Raw genomic sequence first — 21,117 nt, forward strand, 5'->3', positions numbered from 1 at the left:
AGCATTTGTTGTTGTTGTTGTCGTTGTTGTTGTTGTTCTATGCGAAACCGCAAACAGTCTGACGGTATTATTTACTTAGTCAGTCAACAGAGCACCCACCACGAAAAAACACTTGTGTGCACATAGATTAAAAAAGCGAAACTCAGACACAATTGTGAGTGCCCCCTCCCCCACTATACCACCCACTGTACCAACCGCCCGCCCTGCCTTTGCGAATGAATGGCCAAAAAGTGATTAACACAAAGCTGAGACAAGGCGACTGACATGTAACATTAATGCTAACAAGAACAAGTTAAGAGTTAGTCTTCCCGGCATTACTCGACTAGAGTATACCCTGTACAACGTGCCGTAACTACAATGATTACAGCTCACTCTGAAATTTGCAGTGCAAAACTATGGAAAAGCAAAAGATTACCTGCAATATAGGTTATCTACAATCTAGATAGATAGATACACAGAAAGATAGTTAGACAGATAGACATATAGACAATAAGACAGACAGACATACAGTCAGACATGGTAAAGTGTTAAATCAACTGAGTTCTGAGCATGCAACTATTTTCTTTATGTAGTTCAAGAAAGTTCCTTCTGCCCGTACCACACATTAAACCCATCTTTGATGGTTACAGGGTATTTAAATAAAATATAAAACGAGACATAAATCGAGTGAAAAATAAAACAACAGCGAAATGCACATGGAAAAGTAAACAAGCCAAAAAAAAAAAATGCAAAACATAAAAAATATTAAGAAAGAAGAAAAATTGGCAAACTGTGCGGTCACGTAGCGAACGAAAGCAAAGATTGAAACAGACGGACGGGTCGATCGGAGACGTTCTAATGAGAAAGCTGACCAGAAACTATGATTTTTGGGCAGCCCAAAAACCGCCCAATTGAAGCTAGCTGGGGCTGGGGATGGGGCAGAGGGGGAGGTGCAGCTCAATTGCCCGAAAGTGAGAGCGCAGCGTTCGAGCTGCATTCGAGCTGCTTTCGGTATCTGACAGATACGTGTGCCGCCGAGCATTTGAGACGCCGCCATCGCCGCCGCCACACAAAACAAAAGCCAAACGTTGACCGAGCTGCGGCAACATTTCTATGGAAACTGCCAAACCACCAACAAGTTTATCGATGCTGCTGCTGCTGCTGCCGCTGTGGGTGACCATCGGGTAAGTTTACACTAGCCAAACCTCAAACCAAGACCAACTCGAAAACTCCGACCTTAGCTCGGCGCTGCCCAAACGCGAGCTGCAAATGCTCGAGATGATGCAGAACATTTTGGGCGTGGACAGCGCCGATTTGAGTGGACGCAGCCAGCGCTCGAGTCCCATGCTCTTCGCCGCCTCGGTGCCCTGTGAGGACAGCCTGCCCGAGGACAGCAGCGCCCAGCTGAGCCTGTTCGACGGGGACTTCGACGAGAGCGAGGAGTGCGGCGACTATGGACAACCCTGCCACGGTGCCGCACAGCTGCCTTCGGGCCTGGAGCCCTGCGCCCGGCCCATGCTGCCCATGCAGCATCCCTGCTTTGTGCGAGTCGTCTTGCTGCGCACGCCTCTGCTGCGGCACGATCCCTGCACTAACTTCACCCTGGGCATGGCACAGCCGACGACAACCAGCAGCACGACCAGCGCCTCCGCTAAGAAACCCAGGGGCAAAAAGTGCAGATCCAAGATGCGCAAATCGACGCCCAGACCCACGCCAGGCAGCAACAGCACCAGCTCCAGCACAAGCTCAGCTACAAGCACCACGGAACTGGAGACAACAACAACAAGTACAAGGCCAACCACAACGAGCAGGCCAGCTGAAACCAGCACCACAGAGCGCACCACGACTTCGTCAACCACAGCCAGGAGCACAACAACAAAGACGCCGAGCACTACAACAACCGAATTGCTGCCCACCATAATGGAGCTCGACGAGATGTCAACCACAATCACAGCGCCGAGCAGCTCCACCGTCGTCTACACCCGACGCAACAAGCTGAAGTCCTTGCGCGGCAGGCGCCGCAAGCAACAGCGCGGCAAGTTGGCAGGTGTGCCGGATAAGCCCACGATCAAATTGGATGGCAGCATGCAGCCCAGTGATACGTTTCCGGTATTTCTGACCACGGAGGCCGCCGAGCTGAGATCACGTCCCAAGTCCACCACGTTGCGGCCGGAAGCGCTGGCCACAACATCGACAGAAAGTGAAACAACAACCGAGTGCATCGAAGCATCCGACGATGAGGAAACCGCAACGGAAAACGCTGAGAGCAGAACAAACGAAGAAGAAGAAGAAGAAGACAAAGAAACTGAAGGTAGGTGGCGCCACTAAGGTTAAAAATATATTCTTGCCTTGTAGACTTATAGAGAAAGTCGCAATAACTTTCGAGTAGTTGCAGTTAGTTTACTTTACATGCACATCATGTAATGATTTTTCTCAAAAAAAAAAAAAACAATCAGTTTTTTGTTGATTCATTTCTATCTACAGTAAAATATCGGAAAATATATAGAAAAATTTGCCATCAGAGCTGAATTCGGGTTGGATTTTTGGGATAGGAAATTTTGGAAAATAATTTTATATAATTTTAATAATAATAGGTAAAAAATTAAAAAGTCCTTTTTTTAAGAGTAGCACATTTAAAAAAAATATATATCATATATTTTTCTGATATTAAGAAAACGCAAGTTTGTTTTAGACTTTGAAAATTTTAAAATTTTCAATTTTCATTTTCATTTCAATTTATTTCCCCACCAACAATATAGCCAGTGAAGACTGTGAAGATGCCGAAGATCAGGATACGAATCTATGCCCACAGTTTTCAGCGCCTGAGGAGGCAGGTAAGTGAAAAAAACTTTAACTAAACGATTTGATAAACAACATTTCAATACTCCATTATTTGATTGACAGCCAACATGCGACTTATGCCTTCTGGAAGCCGCTTTCGCAAGCCAGTCAAGAACTATGTGGAGCCGATTCTGTATGAGGGCCAGTTCGCCAAGCCACGACAGCGGATCGGCATGTTGCCACCGCAACGACGAGATTTCTATGTGAGCAACAAGCAGATCATGCCCAGACCGAGGCCCAAGCTCCGGCAGCCGCTGCCGCATTCAATCTACATGAACAACATTGTGCGTGGACTCAAGTGCAGCGATGAGGCTGGCGCACACGCCCATCCGCCACAGCCAGGTCGCTTCCTGTCCCGGAAGCCGGCCACAACGCCACAGCGTATCTGGCTGAACAGACGCAATGGGGCAGGCTACGCGCCGTTGCGCTCGCAGCCTTCAGCACAAGGCCCGCAACGCGGACGCGACAATCCGCTGTATGGACTCAGCTCCGGCGAGGATCCGGACTCGTATGGCCACGACAGCGATCAGTACTATGATGATGACACACCCGATCGCCTGGCCTGGCCACGCGATCATCCATTGCATGGATCGTCACCCACTGCGGATCCCTGCCAGGCGGAGCTTAACCGCGAAAGACAAAGGCAGCGCGAGCGCGAGCGGGAGCGGGAGCGAGAGCGGGAGAGTGACAGGGACAGAGACAACGAGCATCTACTGGACTATTCGCAGCGTCCGGCGCCACGTTTCTTTACCTAGCCACATAATAATAGACTAAGCCAAAAGCATTACCCAGCACCCAGTAGCATAATAAACAACTGCACCACAAATAATTTGATGGCTACCAAAAAACTCTGCTCCCAAAAGTAAAAACCTGTGATTAGGCAACTTCAAAGCTGTGATGAGTCCAAAATCTAACAGCAGCTGCCCCTAGGCCCGCTTGTCTACGCCAGCAATTGGCTAAAACCAGCTCAATGGGGGGCGCCTGTCCACTTGACAGTCAATGAGTCGCAGACACGCGCCCGTAATGAGCGAATGGCACCGTTGGGCGGTCGGTCACCTGATGATTGAGATATCAGAAGCGCCGCAGACAGCTGTGCGGATTGTTCAGACGAGTCGACAAAGTTCCGAGGCCTAATAATATGGCCAAGGCTATGATTGATGAGCACATGGCAACCACCTATTACGACGAGCAAACCAAGCTCAAGTACTTTCGCACTCACACTTCACATGCAAGCAGAAACCTTTATTGAAAACTTACTAATCTATGAGCATTAGGCAAAAGATATATTTATAAGTTACTTTGCCAGGCAGTTGAATTACTTTAGGTGTCTACATCCTCCTTCTAACCACTGTTAAATGTCGAACAGCAGAAAACCAATTTTGTTTGTGAGCCCAATTAATATTGTGCTTACATCCTCATTGTAACTAAATGTTAAATATATTACAGCAGAATAACAATAATGTTTATGAACTTTCATGAATTTATCAATGTTGATTTTAAATATTACTTTAAAGTGCCGGATAAGCTCTAATATGCTAGACAGTTCAATTATTTTTGATGTCTTTAACTGCCTTTCAACCAAATGTTAAATATCTAACAGCAGAAAATCAATTTTTCTTATGAGCTTTCAAAAGCTCACAAATACATGAGCCTTTAGCAACGTATATAAAATATATATATTCTTAAGACTTGGGTACATTAATCAAATTTTTTTGAGAATAAATTAATTTTTAAATTTTGAATCTATTTGTCTATGTTCCTGATAAGCCTAATGTTATATGCTTGGCAGTTTCTGTCCGGCACTTCTTAAGACCCACATTATTTAAGACATCTCCCATGCTTTACACACTTCATCACAAAATTATAGTACCCTCTATAAGGGCGCAACAATAAGTTGATTCACACAAAGGAACTCTTGATGACCAATTATTATCAAGTTTTTATCAGCTTTCGTCATGTGTAAGAATTGTCAAGAAAATGTTGATTTCAATTACTGTAAACTTTTTTTTTATTTTATTTGACTTTCATATCATTCAGTGCGTATCGTCAACTGACCTTGACTCTGTCGCATACCCTGTACTTTATGGCATAACACAACCCAACCGCGCGAAATTGAGCAACAAAACATTCATATTTATCACATCACTAAAAAATCAGAAGAGCGAGCCCCAAAGGAGTTGCCCCAAAGCAAGAACAAAATGAAAACAAATTATAGTCGGCAAGCCAGCCCCCTTGCCACTCCCCCCCATACACCCTGCCGCCCACAACACACACTCGCGGTCACACTCGAATTACAGTTCTCACAGACATAAATTGTTGTGCACGCTCTCGCCCGCTCTCTTGTCTCGCTCTCTGTGACATTGTAAATGTCACAGGATGCCGCGTGGGTGATGCGACGGCGCAAGAACAAAACACAGAGAAAGCAATACAAAAAGAGAGAGCGCAAGAGAGCGCGCGTCTTTACGAGAGAGAGAGAGACAGAGAGAGCATTCTAGCAAGCCGAGACTAGGTCTATGGGCCAATATGTGTACTGATTTTTAGGTTCTCCTGGCTCGTGGCACAGTGCGGACGTGTTTTTCAGTTCGGGCGGAAACCTGCACGAAAGCTGCTGGTCAAGAGAATTGCAAGAAAAACCGTTCTGCAGCAACAACAAAAAAAACCATATAACTTAATCAATTAAAGCAAACGCTAAAAAAAACCAAATGCAACGCAGCCAATTAAATAAAAAACTGTTTATCGTGAATTAACTTGTGTGTCAGTGTTGGAGTGAGTGTGTGTGTACCTAGTCTTAAAAATCCCCTACCCTTAATGAAGTGCATTTAAAACGAATCTAGTAGCAAAAACAGAGTAACTATTAGCCTAATATATAGCCAAACATCAATGTCTATTGCCAAGCCTGTATTTAATCGAACTCTTAAACCAAAGCAGAAGGTGCAGAAACAGCAGCAAAACCAAAGCCAAAATCGATAAACCAAAAATTCGAAAATTAAATCCCAACATCTCCTTCAGTGGTCCAACACCTGTGACAACAACAACAACTATGAGATACCCTAACTGCAATTGGCCAAAGAGTTATTAAACGTAATTGAAAAAGCAAACACTGCCAAAGAACGAGCAAAACATTCAACTCGGTTCCAATCAAGTTAAACCACCGTTTCAAATCTGAAGCTAAATACTCTAAGGACGGCATTTAAAGGGCCTACAAGCAGCTACTAACTGGGTCAATAGGCAGCAGCAGCAGCTACTGTTGCCAACTTTTTCGCCCTCAAAACATTAGCCAGGGCTTCCTGGCAAATACGGTAAGTTACTTTCAGCCAAAGAGCCAAGTGGTGAGCAAACTTTTCACTACAAGTTGACAGTATTTTTGTATATACCCTATATTAAAAGCAATTACAATGGGGTAGGCACACTTATGTAACAGACACACTCTATGATAAGCATTAACATCCAAGTCTATGTCTATGATTATGCCTATCGCATTCTACAGTTTCAAGAAACTGATTATTGGAGATATGGAAAATACAGAATCTGGCATCACATATTGATGGGTTAACTACTTATAATAAATTCATTTTATAAATAATACTATAAATAATTTAAATAAGAGATCGCTAGTGTCCAGGTCTTCAGCTATTTTCATATTATATATGAAATAATAAATAATAATAATTCATATACACTTCATGAATATAAATGTGTACAGGGTAACTGTTAGTCAACCCAACTGTTTTCAAGCATTTTATCTTATTGCTTCCGATTGTGTTATTTCTTACCGTTCTCTCGGTTAATGGTGGCGCCTAGCACAGAGCTTTACTAACTTACATTCTGATTAACTTGCAATTTTTGTTAAAGAAAAAAAAATAAGAACAACACAAATAAAACATATAGAGTTATTTATACCAGATTTTTATACCGTATCTACTTTTGCACCTGTGTAACGTGAAACGGTCAGAGAAGTAAGCAGAGCTTTTCACTAGCAGGGAAATTCATGGAACTTGCCTTGCTCTAAAGTAGCCACCCGATATTTTGCTGTGTGGCTTTTAGAGGAATCAGCTGCTGCTGCCACAATGTCTAGCAGATTTTTGCTGTTAAGGCCGTGTTTGTATGTCCCATACGCACGCACCAGTCAAGAGGGGTATATTAGGCGTAGAAGTCTTATAGAGCTAAAGTCTCTTATTGATATGCCAGCAATTTCTAAGCTACTTCACAAGTTTAATTATATTTATCTATATCTCCTGTTATCGTTTTGCTGAAAAATATAACAAATCATAAGGTAACTAATCAGTCAGTCAGTCAGCACAAACAGTTTTATATAAAGAGATTTTCTACAGGGTATAGTAGTCTTTCAACTTATCTTAAGTATTTCATGTATGGGTCGCGTCGCCTGGTAAAGCGGGTCAGGGGGTCAGCTTTTGTTTTTCTACCCTCAAATGTTTTTGTGTGCGCTTCAGTTCTCGGCGACTCTGCCAATCGAAGATAGTGAATTTTAAGATCTGCCAGCTCCTTTTTTGCCAGTCAACTTCCTTGCCAAGTTTTTAGGACCTCAGGCGAGCTTGATAATTTGCCAACCATGATTGGATTCGGGCAAAGTATGTAAACGAATCGAATTATAAAAGGAATCAATAAAGTATCTTTGAGAAAAGTTTGCAGATACAAGACACCTGGCTGAAATGGAATATTGAAATTGCATTGCTAACTATCAAATTGCAAAGGTTGTGTGTAATCAAATAAAAGTTTGTGTAGGCTTTCACCAATTTGAAGATACACTGTCCCCAGGGAATAATTGTCCTCAAACTGTTCTGGAAGCCGAATGATTAACACTTAACAAAGCAAGTTGTTCAACATATAAAAAACAAAATGCCCAAAAACAATGTTTGTTGAAAGATTGTCAATAATAATACAAATCAAGCTTTGACTTGCCAAAGTCCTAAAAATATATAGATATACACACATTATAAATATTCGATTTTCTTAAAAGGTAACAAAATATTTTTTTTTAAGCAAAGTTATTGTCTTTAAGTTATAATATTTCTTTGTTTTTTTTTTTAGATTTTATAAAAATCTATTTTTCCAGTTTTGTCAAACAATCTGCACAGATAATAATTTACTTATTCTGGAAGGAAGGAAGGAATGTTTGATCTAAGTTACAGACGACATTATTATATAAAAATGGCTAAAAAACAAAAAAAAATTTTAAATTTTTGTTTTTTTTTTTGTGCTATTTTGGTTATTTTTGATTTTAGCTGGCTTTTTGTTACGTTCCTATCAACTAACATTTCAATTGGGGAATAAATATTAAATATCTAACTTTCTGTTTTAACTTTTTATGCAGAAAAAAAGGAAATAAGATTATCGTACCCAGAAAGTCAACAACACATGTTAAATATATATTTTAGTTTACTCAGTTTTGCTGCAGCTTATCGGAAAGCAAAATACGCAATTGTTTTACTGGGGAATTGAACATGAAACCACGGTGAACAAATAGGATCGCCCCCTCTTTCCACGTCTTCCCACACAAGTCAAACAAAGTTAAGCTTTAATCGGCGCCATAAAGCAAATATAACTTGCTGGACAAAGTTCAGTAGCTCTTAACTTTTCTCGATATATATACATATGTGGGTTGGCGATAAGTGGACATGCGTTAGCCACAATTTATATGACACACATGCCACATGAACCGACCCAAAGCTCCCGCACATGCAGCAAAGCCTCGGGGACAAGGACATTAGGAAGAGGCATACGACAAATGTTGACTCCAATCGATGGTTATTTTTACGCGGCCCGAAAGCTGAGCACCCGCTGCTTATGCTCCCAAGTCGACTCCTGCTGTGTCCCATTACGTATTCATTGACGTAATTGGTATTTGGTGTTACTTATGCAAAGAATTTGAATGCCTGGCAGCAGGTACAGCTTTACCTTTGGCACTCGGATCTGCAAAATATGCAGGTCACCAAGCTAGAAAGTCCTTCTATAATTAGCGCATGTGGCAGGTCTACTTGGTGTGTGTGTGTAATCGTGTATGTAATTACCCTCCTCGCCAGGCATGTCAAGTGACAGCTTGTATATGACTACAGTTACTTATTGTCGACTAACCTGATTACACCTCTGCGCATACGTTTTGCCTTATTAACTTTTCGACTTTATTTTATGCGGTGGGACTCGCCTTTACATGTGTCTGTTAAAGTACATGTTAGTTGAGAATAAGTTAAATTTGACAAACAGTCAAATATCTTGTCATTTAAATGTTTAAATAATTTACATTGGTCATATTACACATTTTCAATGAGTGGTCCAGGTCAAAATTTTAATTAGTTAAGCGACACTGTTGGATCTAGCAATTCTGTAAAATGTAGCAAGTACTGTGGTGAAGCTACTCTAGCAATACATATCGGGTAGCAACGGTGACGGCGGTTGGCAGCCAATCTTCACAAAATAATTCGGGAAGTAGTCACCGAGGCCCCTCGTGGTTGAGTTAGCATGGCAGGGCGGGATCCTCTTGTTCCCTAGCTCTTTCGGGTGGGGGGGTTCTTTTTGCCATGTCTCGACCTGCATACACAATTTTATTTTAGGATCCCTACAGAATCTAAATTGGAGACCGATACTCCGCAGAAACAAAATCTCAAACAGGCATAACTTAACGAGCACTTAAAGTGCCAATACAATGGTGATAGCTTTCATTAGGGCATATATATTCCGAAGAGGCGAAGTCTTGGATGTAAGCTGACTCTCGCGTTCGATACCCTCCCAACCATGATCTTCAGCGTTTAAGGTTTTGAAGATCCCAAAAAAAACATTCTTCTACTACATTATATCACCATGTCACCAGGAAAGAAAACTTAGCAATTCATAATCAAAATCCGTAATTAATATTTATTATAAACAAAAGCATTATTCAATGAAACTGAATCCTTCCGTTAGATAATCTGCATCTTATTACAAGTGGCATTAATGATTCAACAATAATTCAGTAACTAAAACTAGTCCGTTAATATTTTTACAATGTCTCAAAGATTCTTCAAAAATAATTCATTTTATAAACTATTCAGTTAATATTTTTTTTTCTTATTGATCAAAAAGAAACTCTCCAAATTTCGCTAAAGTGCATTTTAATAATTATAGAATATAGCTAGGTAAGAAAAAAATGACATTCGTAAATTGAACTAACGTGTATTCGGCAAAAGCAAAAAAAAAAGTTATTATAATAGAGTCAATACAATTGTAGTTGATGGTTAATTGTATGGTCGAAAAAAATATGGGCAACAGAAGGTTAAGCTCAAAGCGCATGGGCAAATCGGAGCGCAGCGCAACCAGCTGATCGGTGAATACGATGATACATCTTTGTGTACATATATTTGATTCTGTTAAAAATCTTTTCTTTTAGGTTGCTTCTGTTTCAGCTAGTAATTGAGCGGGGTGTAGGTAGAATCAAAGATGATAAGCATTCACCAGACTGACACGGTCATAAACATATTGATCGGAGCTAAAGCGTAATGTGAAACAGAAAGTAAAAAAAACTCAGCAGGTGCGCATGTCAGTTTGGCTGTGCTTATCTGTGCCAAAATAAGAAAATATACTCAAAACAAAAGGTTAAAAACTTACATGTATTCCTCGATGAAAGGCCTTCCAGCGGAGAGTTTGCAGCAAATTTTATTTAATTTTTTTTTCATTTGTTTTCTTTTGTCTTCTGTGGGGCTTTAAATTGTTTTGATTATATTATTATGGCACAGGAGGGTTTTTAAATTGTGAGTACTAAGAAGATACTCTCCGAAAATAAGTGGGAAAAAAAATATAAAAAAAATTCTGAAATGACTTTGGACTCTACAAGAAGGGGGATAGATTTATACTAGTATTCCTTTCTATATATATAAAGCTATGTATATAGATGTCAATTTTTCTTTTTCACTGCACTTGCACGCGGTTTTTTGAGGGCCTAATAAATGCACTTTTCACAAACTTTTGGAAGTCTCTCACAAGATTTAGTTAACAATTTTTTTACTAAAAACATTTAACAGCAATTTTCATGCATCTGCACGCTCCGGCCAACTTAATTGGCGATGTCATCTGGGCTTCTGATCAGCGGCGCGTCAATGGGGCCCAGAAGGCTACTGCCTCTTCCGGATTCCAAACTGTGGAAACGGCGCCTGCCCTTGCTGGCATGAGCAAGGGTATGGCAGCTGATCCGCCGTTGAGGCTGACGTCTATTTAATGGGGGCAGAAATGTCATTGCCGTCCCAAGAAATTACAGTGCCGTCCAATTGGCACACGTGGCGGCTGCCTCAAAATAAGTGGGTTTTTCTGTCAGAGACGGCGGCGGCAAGATTTATTCCTCCAAAAATTACTTTCGGCAGGCAAGCAAGAACTGGTTAAAACTGTGACCAGATCTTGGCACAAAGAAATATATGCCGGTGAGGTGCTGGTGGCCGGGTGGCGGAGCGAAAGGTTATCATCAAATGAACAAAAAAAATTTATTTCGCCAATCGGTTACTTTTAGGGTTTTTCTTTTTATTTTTTTGTTGTTTTTGGTTCAATTTAGTTGGAATTTAAATTAAACGAATTAAACGACTGATGCCCGAACTTGTTGCTTTTAGATTAATATTTTGGTGGGGCTATGTCCGCACCGCCGTAGCCAGACCTTCGATGGTAAAGTAACTTTTGAAAAAAAAAAAAAAGGTTATATCCGGGACCTGCAGGCTTATATAGGGTCTCAGAGCTTTTTTCTTTCCCGGATTAGAGGGAAGATAGCTGCGCTGCCAACGTGCACGCAGGCGGTTTATAGCAGCGGCTGACTCATTCGCAGCTGACCATGACAGACAAAAGCTGATCGCTATAGCGTCGTTACACAAACGCAAGCTGTTAGGATCGCTTACGCGGTTTAATTTAAATAGGAAAACTGCGACCATTACACCACCCGATAATATCCTACCGTTAGACGGGTATATTAGCGGGAATTAGACTCTAATGTCCTTGGCATGAAAAGTACCAATTTCTTTTCCTTGCTGATTTTCAAGGGAATAAAAACAATTTCCGAGTTTCTTTTTGACACGGCATTTAATAAACTGGGGAGCCAGTTTAGCATTAAAATTGTGTGAGAATTTACTAAGCGCAAAATTTCGACAGAACACCTCCTGTCCTTCACGAAAAGAAACAGGCTTGCTGCGTAAATTATATTGAGCCGCATTGCGCTCATAGGCTTTCCTGATGTTTTTCTGAATATCTGTCCTTAGCAATGCCAAATGGTCAGACCGCAACAGGGGGGCCTGCGGTTCTTCCAATAAGGACAACTCCTTCAATAATTTGTAATCGGTACCATGAGTGATCATATCCACCCCGAATAGGGCACGGTATGGAGAACACCCAATCGATTGGTGCAGAGCAGACCTTAAGGAGCATGAAATCCCTGTAATATGTTCATCCCAATGGGTCTGATCCTGTTTTAAATACGAGCGAATGGCGGCGAGTATTGAGCGGTTAACTCGTTCTGCAGCATTGCTCTGCGGTGAATATAGAGCTGTATACAGATGTTTAATGCCAAGTTCGGCTAAGAAGGCATTGAACTCACGAGCTTTGAACTGGGTGCCGTTGTCACTTATTATAGTTTGTGGCACACCAAAACAATGGAAAATTTGTTCAAGAAGAAATTTTTGTATCACAGCTGAGGTGAATTTCTTCAGGGGCTGCAACCAATGATACTTGCTAAAGTGATCTAAGACTATTAACAATCCCACATGACCGCTTTTGCTTCTAGGGTATGGCCCAAGCAGGTCAATATAAAGCCTTTGAAATGGTCTGCAAGTTGGGATGTGAGCACCCATAGGTGGCCGAAGGGTATAATTTGGAGCCTTAGTTTCTTTACATATCTCGCAATTTCGTATGTATTCACGTACATCTTTAACTAATCCTGGCCAGAACAAATGTCTGCGGATTCTCTCAATGGTTTTTTGCATGCCGGCGTGAGACGACGTTATGCTGTCATGGGCTTGTTTGAGCACATCGACTTTAAGTCGATCAGGCACCCATAGTTTCCACGAAGGACTTTCTTGTGACGAGTCTCCCCTCGAATGTTCGGTGCGTACATACAAAAACTTATCAACTATTTTTATGTCCGGAAACTGAGTAAAATTTTGGGAAAATTTGTCTTTAATTTGTACATAGCTGGCGTCCATAAATGTATCGGACTCAAGATCTATTACAGGACCCATGTCTAATTGAGCGATTTCCTTCTCAGGCAACCGAGACAAAGCGTCGGGAACAATGTGGTCTTTGCCTTTCCGATGGGAGACGGAAAATTTAAATTGTTGCAGTCTAAAAACCCATCGTGCCAGTCTACCCGATATATTTTGCTGGCGCATAAGCCATAGCAAACTAGAATGGTCGGTAACCACTTCAAATTCCTGGAGTTCCAAATAACATCGGAACTTTTCGATGGCTAATATGACTGCTAGGCATTCACGCTCGGTAACACTATAGTTTCGCTGCGCACGGTTTAATTTTTTTGACATGAAAGCTATCGGTTGTTCTTCATTATCTTCAGACATCTGTACTAAAACGGCGCCAATGCCAAAATCACTAGCGTCACAATGTAAGAAAAATTTCTTCTTAAAGTCAGCATTTTTTAAAACCGGCGAGGATGTTAGCACTGTTTTTAAGTTGTCCATTGCGGTCTGTGCTTCAGGGGTCCACTCAAACTTTTTCTTTGTCGATAATACGTCCGTTATGGGGCAAGTGAGATCGGAAAAGTTGCATATAAACCGACGATACCAACCGCAAACTCCTAGAAATCCTCGAACTTGCTTCAAGTTTTTTGGCGGCGGCCAATTTACAATACAAGCTACTTTTTCCGGATCTGTGCAAATACCTCCGCTACCAATCACGTAACCAAGATAATTGATACTTGTTACACAGAATTGACTTTTCGAAATATTTAAAGTCAAGTTGGCTTTTCTAAACTGCTCAGCGATGCGAACCAATACCGCCAGATGTGAACTGAAATCTTCGGACACAATACACAGATCATCTAAATATCCAAACACGCAATAGCGCAGGTCAGAAGGAATTATCTCGTCCATTAACCGACACATGGTAGAAGGCGCGTTACAAAGGCCAAAGGGCATGACCTTAAACTGATATAGCGGTCTTCCGGGGACCGTAAAAGCAGTGAGAGGCTTTGAATCCTCGGAAAGTTCTATTTGCCAATAGGCGTCTTTCAAATCTAGTTTGGAAATTATATTCGCCTTAGGTAGCCGCGAAAAAATGCCATCGATGCTCGGCAAAGGATAAGCATCTTTTTTTGTGGCGTCATTCAGTCTTCGAGCATCCAGACAAAGGCGAACCTTGTTGGGCTTAAGGACGAGTCGCATAGGCGAGCTCCAGGCGCTTACCGACGGCTCAATAACTCCAAGCTGCAACATGCGATCAATTTCTGCATATAACAACTTTTCTACGGCCGGACTTACAGGATAGAATCTTTGTTTCACTGGACGTGCGTCTCCTATATCTATACGGTGTTGGATCAATGTTGTGCGGCCTAATCTATCAACAGCGTTGGGGAACAACTGCTTTACTACGTGCAGCTGTTGCGTTTGCTGGCTATCTAAAGGGTATGCAATCGACTCTGTTTCCTGCTCTTTTTCCATTGATTTTAGTTCTACAGAATTTATAATGCTTGGTGCGAGCTCAAAGGCTCTCCAAAAATCATGACCCAAAATTAGATTTTGGTTTATAGAAGGAATCACATACAGTTTCAAGGACTTGGTAGCCGATTTATACTGCATTTTAACTTCAAGCACTCCGATGACTTTCTGACTATGGCCATCTGCTGTTCTGACATGCGATTTAATAGGCTTAAATTCCGGCATTACGGTAAAATCTTGTTGCGCAAGCGTAGAACCTATGCAGCTAATATTCGCGCCTGTATCCAATAGACCAAGCTCGGTAAAGGTTAAAAACGACACTTCGGCATAGCTGCGCATATCGGTGGGATTGCAAAAAACGGTCGAAACTAAAAGCTTGCTATGTTGCTTGATTTTTGAATAATAATTTTTCAAGCGCTGCGTACGCTGAGAAATACGGGGTTTTTCTTCATAAAAAATCTTATTTCGGACATGCAAATAATTAGCTAACCGTTCATGATACGGTAAAAATCGTAATTTAATAGTTTTAGCTATTTCTAAATTGTTGGAATGTGACTTTAAAGTCGGTGTAGGGACCAAGCTTTTGCTTCGGTCCACAGTTACAAAGTTCGTATGGGAATTAATTAGATTTTTGGGGGCATCCGACTGCTGCTGGATGCACCCTTCTGTTGGTTTTCCGAAGCTTTACGGATACAGTTTTGGCACTGGGGCTTATAAATGTTGGGTGCCCCGCATCCGTAACAAAATATACGGCGGTCAGCAAGGCAATTTTCCCACAGATGCCCTTGCTCTTCGCAGTTCCAACATTTAAAGTTGGTATGACATCTACGAATTGCTGCGATGTCAAAGTTTGTATCTTCTGAATTTTCTACCTCCGGTTCATTAAAAGACTCTTCTAGTCCATATACTTGGCGACGGCCAATAGTTCTGGATTTATTCATACCATCAGTGCGACAACTGAGCTCATGAACTAAATTCTCGTTCATTTGGACCAATCTACGTAGATGGCCAACTGAACTTATTGGCTGGTATAGCAGTTTATGTCGGGTTTCGGGTAATAAATTATTTTTTAAAATTTCGATTAACTCCTCCTCGTCAATTTTAATTGCAAATTTATCGATCAGTGACGCTACAGCGTCATGGAACGACACAAATGATTCCCCAGGGTTTTGCTTTCTAGCTCTTACCAGTTCTTTGCTCATAAAATCGGACCGATAATCTTTGTACTGATGGCGAAGTGCAGTACAAAATTCAGTCCAGACTATGTGGTCTACCTGCTTGTGGTACCGCCAGTACCAGTCACGGGCTTTGCCTAAAAATAGCACATGTAAGTGCTTACAGAGACCCATAAAGTCGCTGTCCAAAGTTTCATCAGTCAATGTTTTGACTCTATACAGAAATTCTTCTACCCCTAATCCTTCGGTAGACCCATCAAAATGAAGATTCCATTTTTGCATGGTGTCAGCAATTTTCCCATTTCGGAATGACGAACTACTAGGCGACACCTGGATCGGGGTTGGCAACACTCTTGGAAAGGGTGGTGCTTGTATTTGCAGTGATGACATAACGCGAGTAATTGATTGTTCGATCATCTCCTGAATTATCCTATAGTCCACTCCCAGATTTTGGCGGGTATAATTGGACTGAGTGGGTCTTCCTCTTCTTCTTACACCAGGAGCTGGTCGTGCAGGAGCGATTTCAGGTGGATTCGTGCTATTGCTAGCGTCGAGTCCTGATTGTGGTACATCACTAACATCTAATAACCTTGCTGTTGGATTCTCGCCACTCTGGGTCGGACCAGGATTAAGAGATTTTGCTAGACTGCGCGTTACCGTTCTCCCTATGTTAGTAGGTGGAGGTGGGGCAGATTGTTTTCCTCTCGGCGAGCAATCTCCAACAACTAATTTAATTGAGGCTGGATCAATCACAGCACTACAACTGGGACATTTAGCATGGTTTACCAACCAACCTTCCAAGCAAAGTTTGTGGAAAACATGCCTACAAGGGGTGCAATAGCAAGACTGTGTATTGTCCATTACTAACTGGCATAGAACACAGTGGTTATCAGCGGTCTCTGACGACGGCTGTACATTTTGTGGGCTGCGTAAAGGCAACATGCTTCATTCATATTTTCCTGATTCGTGACATTGGTTTGGTAATATAATAAAGTAGAAGTTATTTGTTTTTTTTTTTTTTTTTTTTTTTTTTTTTTAATTACGAAATATAATCGCCTCAATGAAAGTAGGTAATTTATCTGGTTTATTGAAACTACTATAGAAAGCGGTTTGTAATATTCAACATTTTAATCTAATCAGAAATGTTCGGCAAGGATATGCAAAGCAGCATATGGCCAAGTTCCGGGCAACATTCTAACTATCTTTGATAGTATCGTTAATACAAAACCATTCAATCTAACTTTATAACTTTTGGCTCCACGAAGACTGAGATTTACTTAACCATCAACAAGCTATCAAGTAGCAATCAGTACTGATATCTTAGCAAAATATGCAGTATTCTAAAATTGCATTTGAAAGTATTTCTACCTAAGCAAACCTAATCTGTTGTTTCTCCAAAATTATAAGAAAGAAAACGAGCAAATGTATGGGACCGATTGTATAGCTGGTGTTAATAACTATAGTCGTGTTTATATATAGGCACTCAACAATATAGTAAGGTCAGATTCTCGGCATAATTCAAGCTCTGAATTGTAAGCATCGTAGTCCTAATTACTATCTTGTATACTACCAGTATCTGCGCATGCGGAAGATAGACTAAACCAGTCACATCGACGTCAGCGTGCGTGGACAATAATATAAAGACTCATTTTTTTTTTTTTTTTTTTTTTTTTTTTTTTTTTTTTTTTTTATAGACAACCTCGGGCCCCATGATTGGGCGCCAAAAATTTATGTAGCAAGTACTGTGGTGAAGCTACTCTAGCAATACATATCGGGTAGCAACGGTGACGGCGGTTGGCAGCCAATCTTCACAAAATAATTCGGGAAGTAGTCACCGAGGCCCCTCGTGGTTGAGTTAGCATGGCAGGGCGGGATCCTCTTGTTCCCTAGCTCTTTCGGGTGGGGGGGTTCTTTTTGCCATGTCTCGACCTGCATACACAATTTTATTTTAGGATCCCTACAGAATCTAAATTGGAGACCGATACTCCGCAGAAACAAAATCTCAAACAGGCATAACTTAACGAGCACTTAAAGTGCCAATACAATGGTGATAGCTTTCATTAGGGCATATATATTCCGAAGAGGCGAAGTCTTGGATGTAAGCTGACTCTCGCGTTCGATACCCTCCCAACCATGATCTTCAGCGTTTAAGGTTTTGAAGATCCCAAAAAAAACATTCTTCTACTACATTATATCACCATGTCACCAGGAAAGAAAACTTAGCAATTCATAATCAAAATCCGTAATTAATATTTATTATAAACAAAAGCATTATTCAATGAAACTGAATCCTTCCGTTAGATAATCTGCATCTTATTACAAGTGGCATTAATGATTCAACAATAATTCAGTAACTAAAACTAGTCCGTTAATATTTTTACAATGTCTCAAAGATTCTTCAAAAATAATTCATTTTATAAACTATTCAGTTAATATTTTTTTTTCTTATTGATCAAAAAGAAACTCTCCAAATTTCGCTAAAGTGCATTTTAATAATTATAGAATATAGCTAGGTAAGAAAAAAATGACATTCGTAAATTGAACTAACGTGTATTCGGCAAAAGCAAAAAAAAAAGTTATTATAATAGAGTCAATACAATTGTAGTTGATGGTTAATTGTATGGTCGAAAAAAATATGGGCAACAGAAGGTTAAGCTCAAAGCGCATGGGCAAATCGGAGCGCAGCGCAACCAGCTGATCGGTGAATACGATGATACATCTTTGTGTACATATATTTGATTCTGTTAAAAATCTTTTCTTTTAGGTTGCTTCTGTTTCAGCTAGTAATTGAGCGGGGTGTAGGTAGAATCAAAGATGATAAGCATTCACCAGACTGACACGGTCATAAACATATTGATCGGAGCTAAAGCGTAATGTGAAACAGAAAGTAAAAAAAACTCAGCAGGTGCGCATGTCAGTTTGGCTGTGCTTATCTGTGCCAAAATAAGAAAATATACTCAAAACAAAAGGTTAAAAACTTACATGTATTCCTCGATGAAAGGCCTTCCAGCGGAGAGTTTGCAGCAAATTTTATTTAATTTTTTTTTCATTTGTTTTCTTTTGTCTTCTGTGGGGCTTTAAATTGTTTTGATTATATTATTATGGCACAGGAGGGTTTTTAAATTGTGAGTACTAAGAAGATACTCTCCGAAAATAAGTGGGAAAAAAAATATAAAAAAAATTCTGAAATGACTTTGGACTCTACAAGAAGGGGGATAGATTTATACTAGTATTCCTTTCTATATATATAAAGCTATGTATATAGATGTCAATTTTTCTTTTTCACTGCACTTGCACGCGGTTTTTTGAGGGCCTAATAAATGCACTTTTCACAAACTTTTGGAAGTCTCTCACAAGATTTAGTTAACAATTTTTTTACTAAAAACCTTTAACAGCAATTTTCATGCATCTGCACGCTCCGGCCAACTTAATTGGCGATGTCATCTGGGCTTCTGATCAGCGGCGCGTCAATGGGGCCCAGAAGGCTACTGCCTCTTCCGGATTCCAAACTGTGGAAACGGCGCCTGCCCTTGCTGGCATGAGCAAGGGTATGGCAGCTGATCCGCCGTTGAGGCTGACGTCTATTTAATGGGGGCAGAAATGTCATTGCCGTCCCAAGAAATTACAGTGCCGTCCAATTGGCACACGTGGCGGCTGCCTCAAAATAAGTGGGTTTTTCTGTCAGAGACGGCGGCGGCAAGATTTATTCCTCCAAAAATTACTTTCGGCAGGCAAGCAAGAACTGGTTAAAACTGTGACCAGATCTTGGCACAAAGAAATATATGCCGGTGAGGTGCTGGTGGCCGGGTGGCGGAGCGAAAGGTTATCATCAAATGAACAAAAAAAATTTATTTCGCCAATCGGTTACTTTTAGGGTTTTTCTTTTTATTTTTTTGTTGTTTTTGGTTCAATTTAGTTGGAATTTAAATTAAACGAATTAAACGACTGATGCCCGAACTTGTTGCTTTTAGATTAATATTTTGGTGGGGCTATGTCCGCACCGCCGTAGCCAGACCTTCGATGGTAAAGTAACTTTTGAAAAAAAAAAAAAAGGTTATATCCGGGACCTGCAGGCTTATATAGGGTCTCAGAGCTTTTTTCTTTCCCGGATTAGAGGGAAGATAGCTGCGCTGCCAACGTGCACGCAGGCGGTTTATAGCAGCGGCTGACTCATTCGCAGCTGACCATGACAGACAAAAGCTGATCGCTATAGCGTCGTTACACAAACGCAAGCTGTTAGGATCGCTTACGCGGTTTAATTTAAATAGGAAAACTGCGACCATTACAAAAAGCCCTACATGCACAATCTTCCAGACTAACATTTGACAAGATCTTAAACAAAACTGTAAAACTTGACAACAACTTTAAGAATCTAGTGTAACATATGCGAAGTAGCTCTGTTAATGATGACAGTTCCTGTCAAGGCTGCAAATTTTAGACATTATCAAATTATTCGGCAACGCATTCAGATATTCGCCATGGCAGCTTCTGTCAAGGCTACTTATTTATGCACTGTGAAAATATCTGGGAGCGCTTTCGGATATACATAGTTTGCATTTTATATGAAGAGCTTTCAAGAGTTGCTAATGTGACTGTCAACTTTGACACGAACATAAAAAACTGATTCTTGCGAATATGTTATGTTAATTTATGTTAGCTGAAAAGCTATTCTGTCAATTATGTGCGCTTACTACTGTGCACTACCTAACAGTGTTGAAAAACACGCACAGCAGTCTGACAACACTTTAAGTTATAATTGTGATCTAAAATTAGAAATATGCCTCGATGCTTTTCAAGCAAACGCCTTTGTTTCAAGCTGACCCAAGAGATACAAAAGGGCTAATAAAAGTTTAATTTTATTTTTATAGCCCTTTACCTTTTGCCACAAATCCTTTTCTATATTTAGAGCCGGCGCGTGCCGCATGAGCGCTTGCTGCAAAATGCGTCTGTGCCACAAATGGTTAAATTCACACAGCGTTTGTTCGAGTTATGTAGATGGTTGTAACTCGACTGGTTGCTGTAGCTTTTGTTGTCATCTCTCGACAGTTACGCAACACATAAAACGCGACCTTACGGGTATAACTAACTAGCCTCCGATGCCCTCCAGCTTTAGTTAGCCAATATATACCGCGGAATAGTTAGGGGCAAAATCAATAGCAACAACGTTTTCCTTTCATTTGCTGATTTTTGCACACGCTGCGAAATTGAAAATTTCATTTACACTTGACACTGGCACAAATCAGCCTACATTCACGACTTACGCCTCCGATGGTACCCCTTCACCCGCCCGCCCTTCCGCCCAATCGTTTTGCCATTCGCACGCTTTACGGGGCCAGCTCACATGGTTGGTTACAAAATGCTTGGCTACCATTTTCATATCCGCCATGTGTCTGTTAAGAGGAAAATCGAATGAAAACCGAACGAAAAACGTCAAGTTGAATAACAAAATTGAATGCAATGGGGCTGAATGGGCTGCAGATTGCGAAAATATC

The 21,117-nt window shown here is 40.9% G+C and overlaps 2 protein-coding genes across 2 annotated transcripts in view; both read left to right on the plus strand.

Annotated features, from left to right (window-relative positions):
- The first annotated feature begins 1,092 nt into the window (after positions 1 to 1,092).
- On the plus strand, positions 1,093 to 6,365 carry LOC115759982 (eukaryotic translation initiation factor 4 gamma). Its single transcript, XM_030701136.1, has 5 exons — positions 1,093 to 1,163; positions 1,221 to 2,290; positions 2,739 to 2,813; positions 2,884 to 3,412; positions 6,308 to 6,365. The coding sequence occupies exons 1-5, from the start codon at positions 1,093 to 1,095 to the stop codon at positions 6,363 to 6,365; spliced, it is 1,803 nt and encodes a 600-aa protein (XP_030556996.1).
- LOC115760053 (sodium bicarbonate cotransporter 3) overlaps positions 5,411 to 21,117 on the plus strand; it is a 41,238-nt gene continuing 25,531 nt past the window's right edge. The window contains exon 1 of the mRNA XM_030701228.1: positions 5,411 to 6,119. The gene's annotated coding sequence lies outside the window, so the exon portion shown is untranslated. The remainder of the gene's footprint in view (positions 6,120 to 21,117) is intronic.

This window comes from Drosophila novamexicana, unplaced genomic scaffold (assembly GCF_003285875.2).
Source record: "Drosophila novamexicana strain 15010-1031.04,08,12 unplaced genomic scaffold, DnovRS2.1 tig00000387-arrow-pilon, whole genome shotgun sequence".
Taxonomy (NCBI): domain Eukaryota; kingdom Metazoa; phylum Arthropoda; class Insecta; order Diptera; family Drosophilidae; genus Drosophila; species Drosophila novamexicana.

What these genes read in the sequence shown, in the direction of transcription:
- LOC115759982 (XM_030701136.1), top strand. Translation starts at nt 1,093, where the DNA reads ATGGAAACTGCCAAACCACCAACAAGTTTATCGATGCTGCTGCTGCTG. An exon ending in AGAAGACAAAGAAACTGAAG is followed by an intron (nt 2,291 to 2,738) that starts GTAGGTGGCGCC and finishes CCAACAATATAG; the next exon opens with CCAGTGAAGACTGTGAAGAT. An exon ending in GATCATCCATTGCATGGATC is followed by an intron (nt 3,413 to 6,307) that starts GTCACCCACTGC and finishes CGCATTCTACAG; the next exon opens with TTTCAAGAAACTGATTATTG.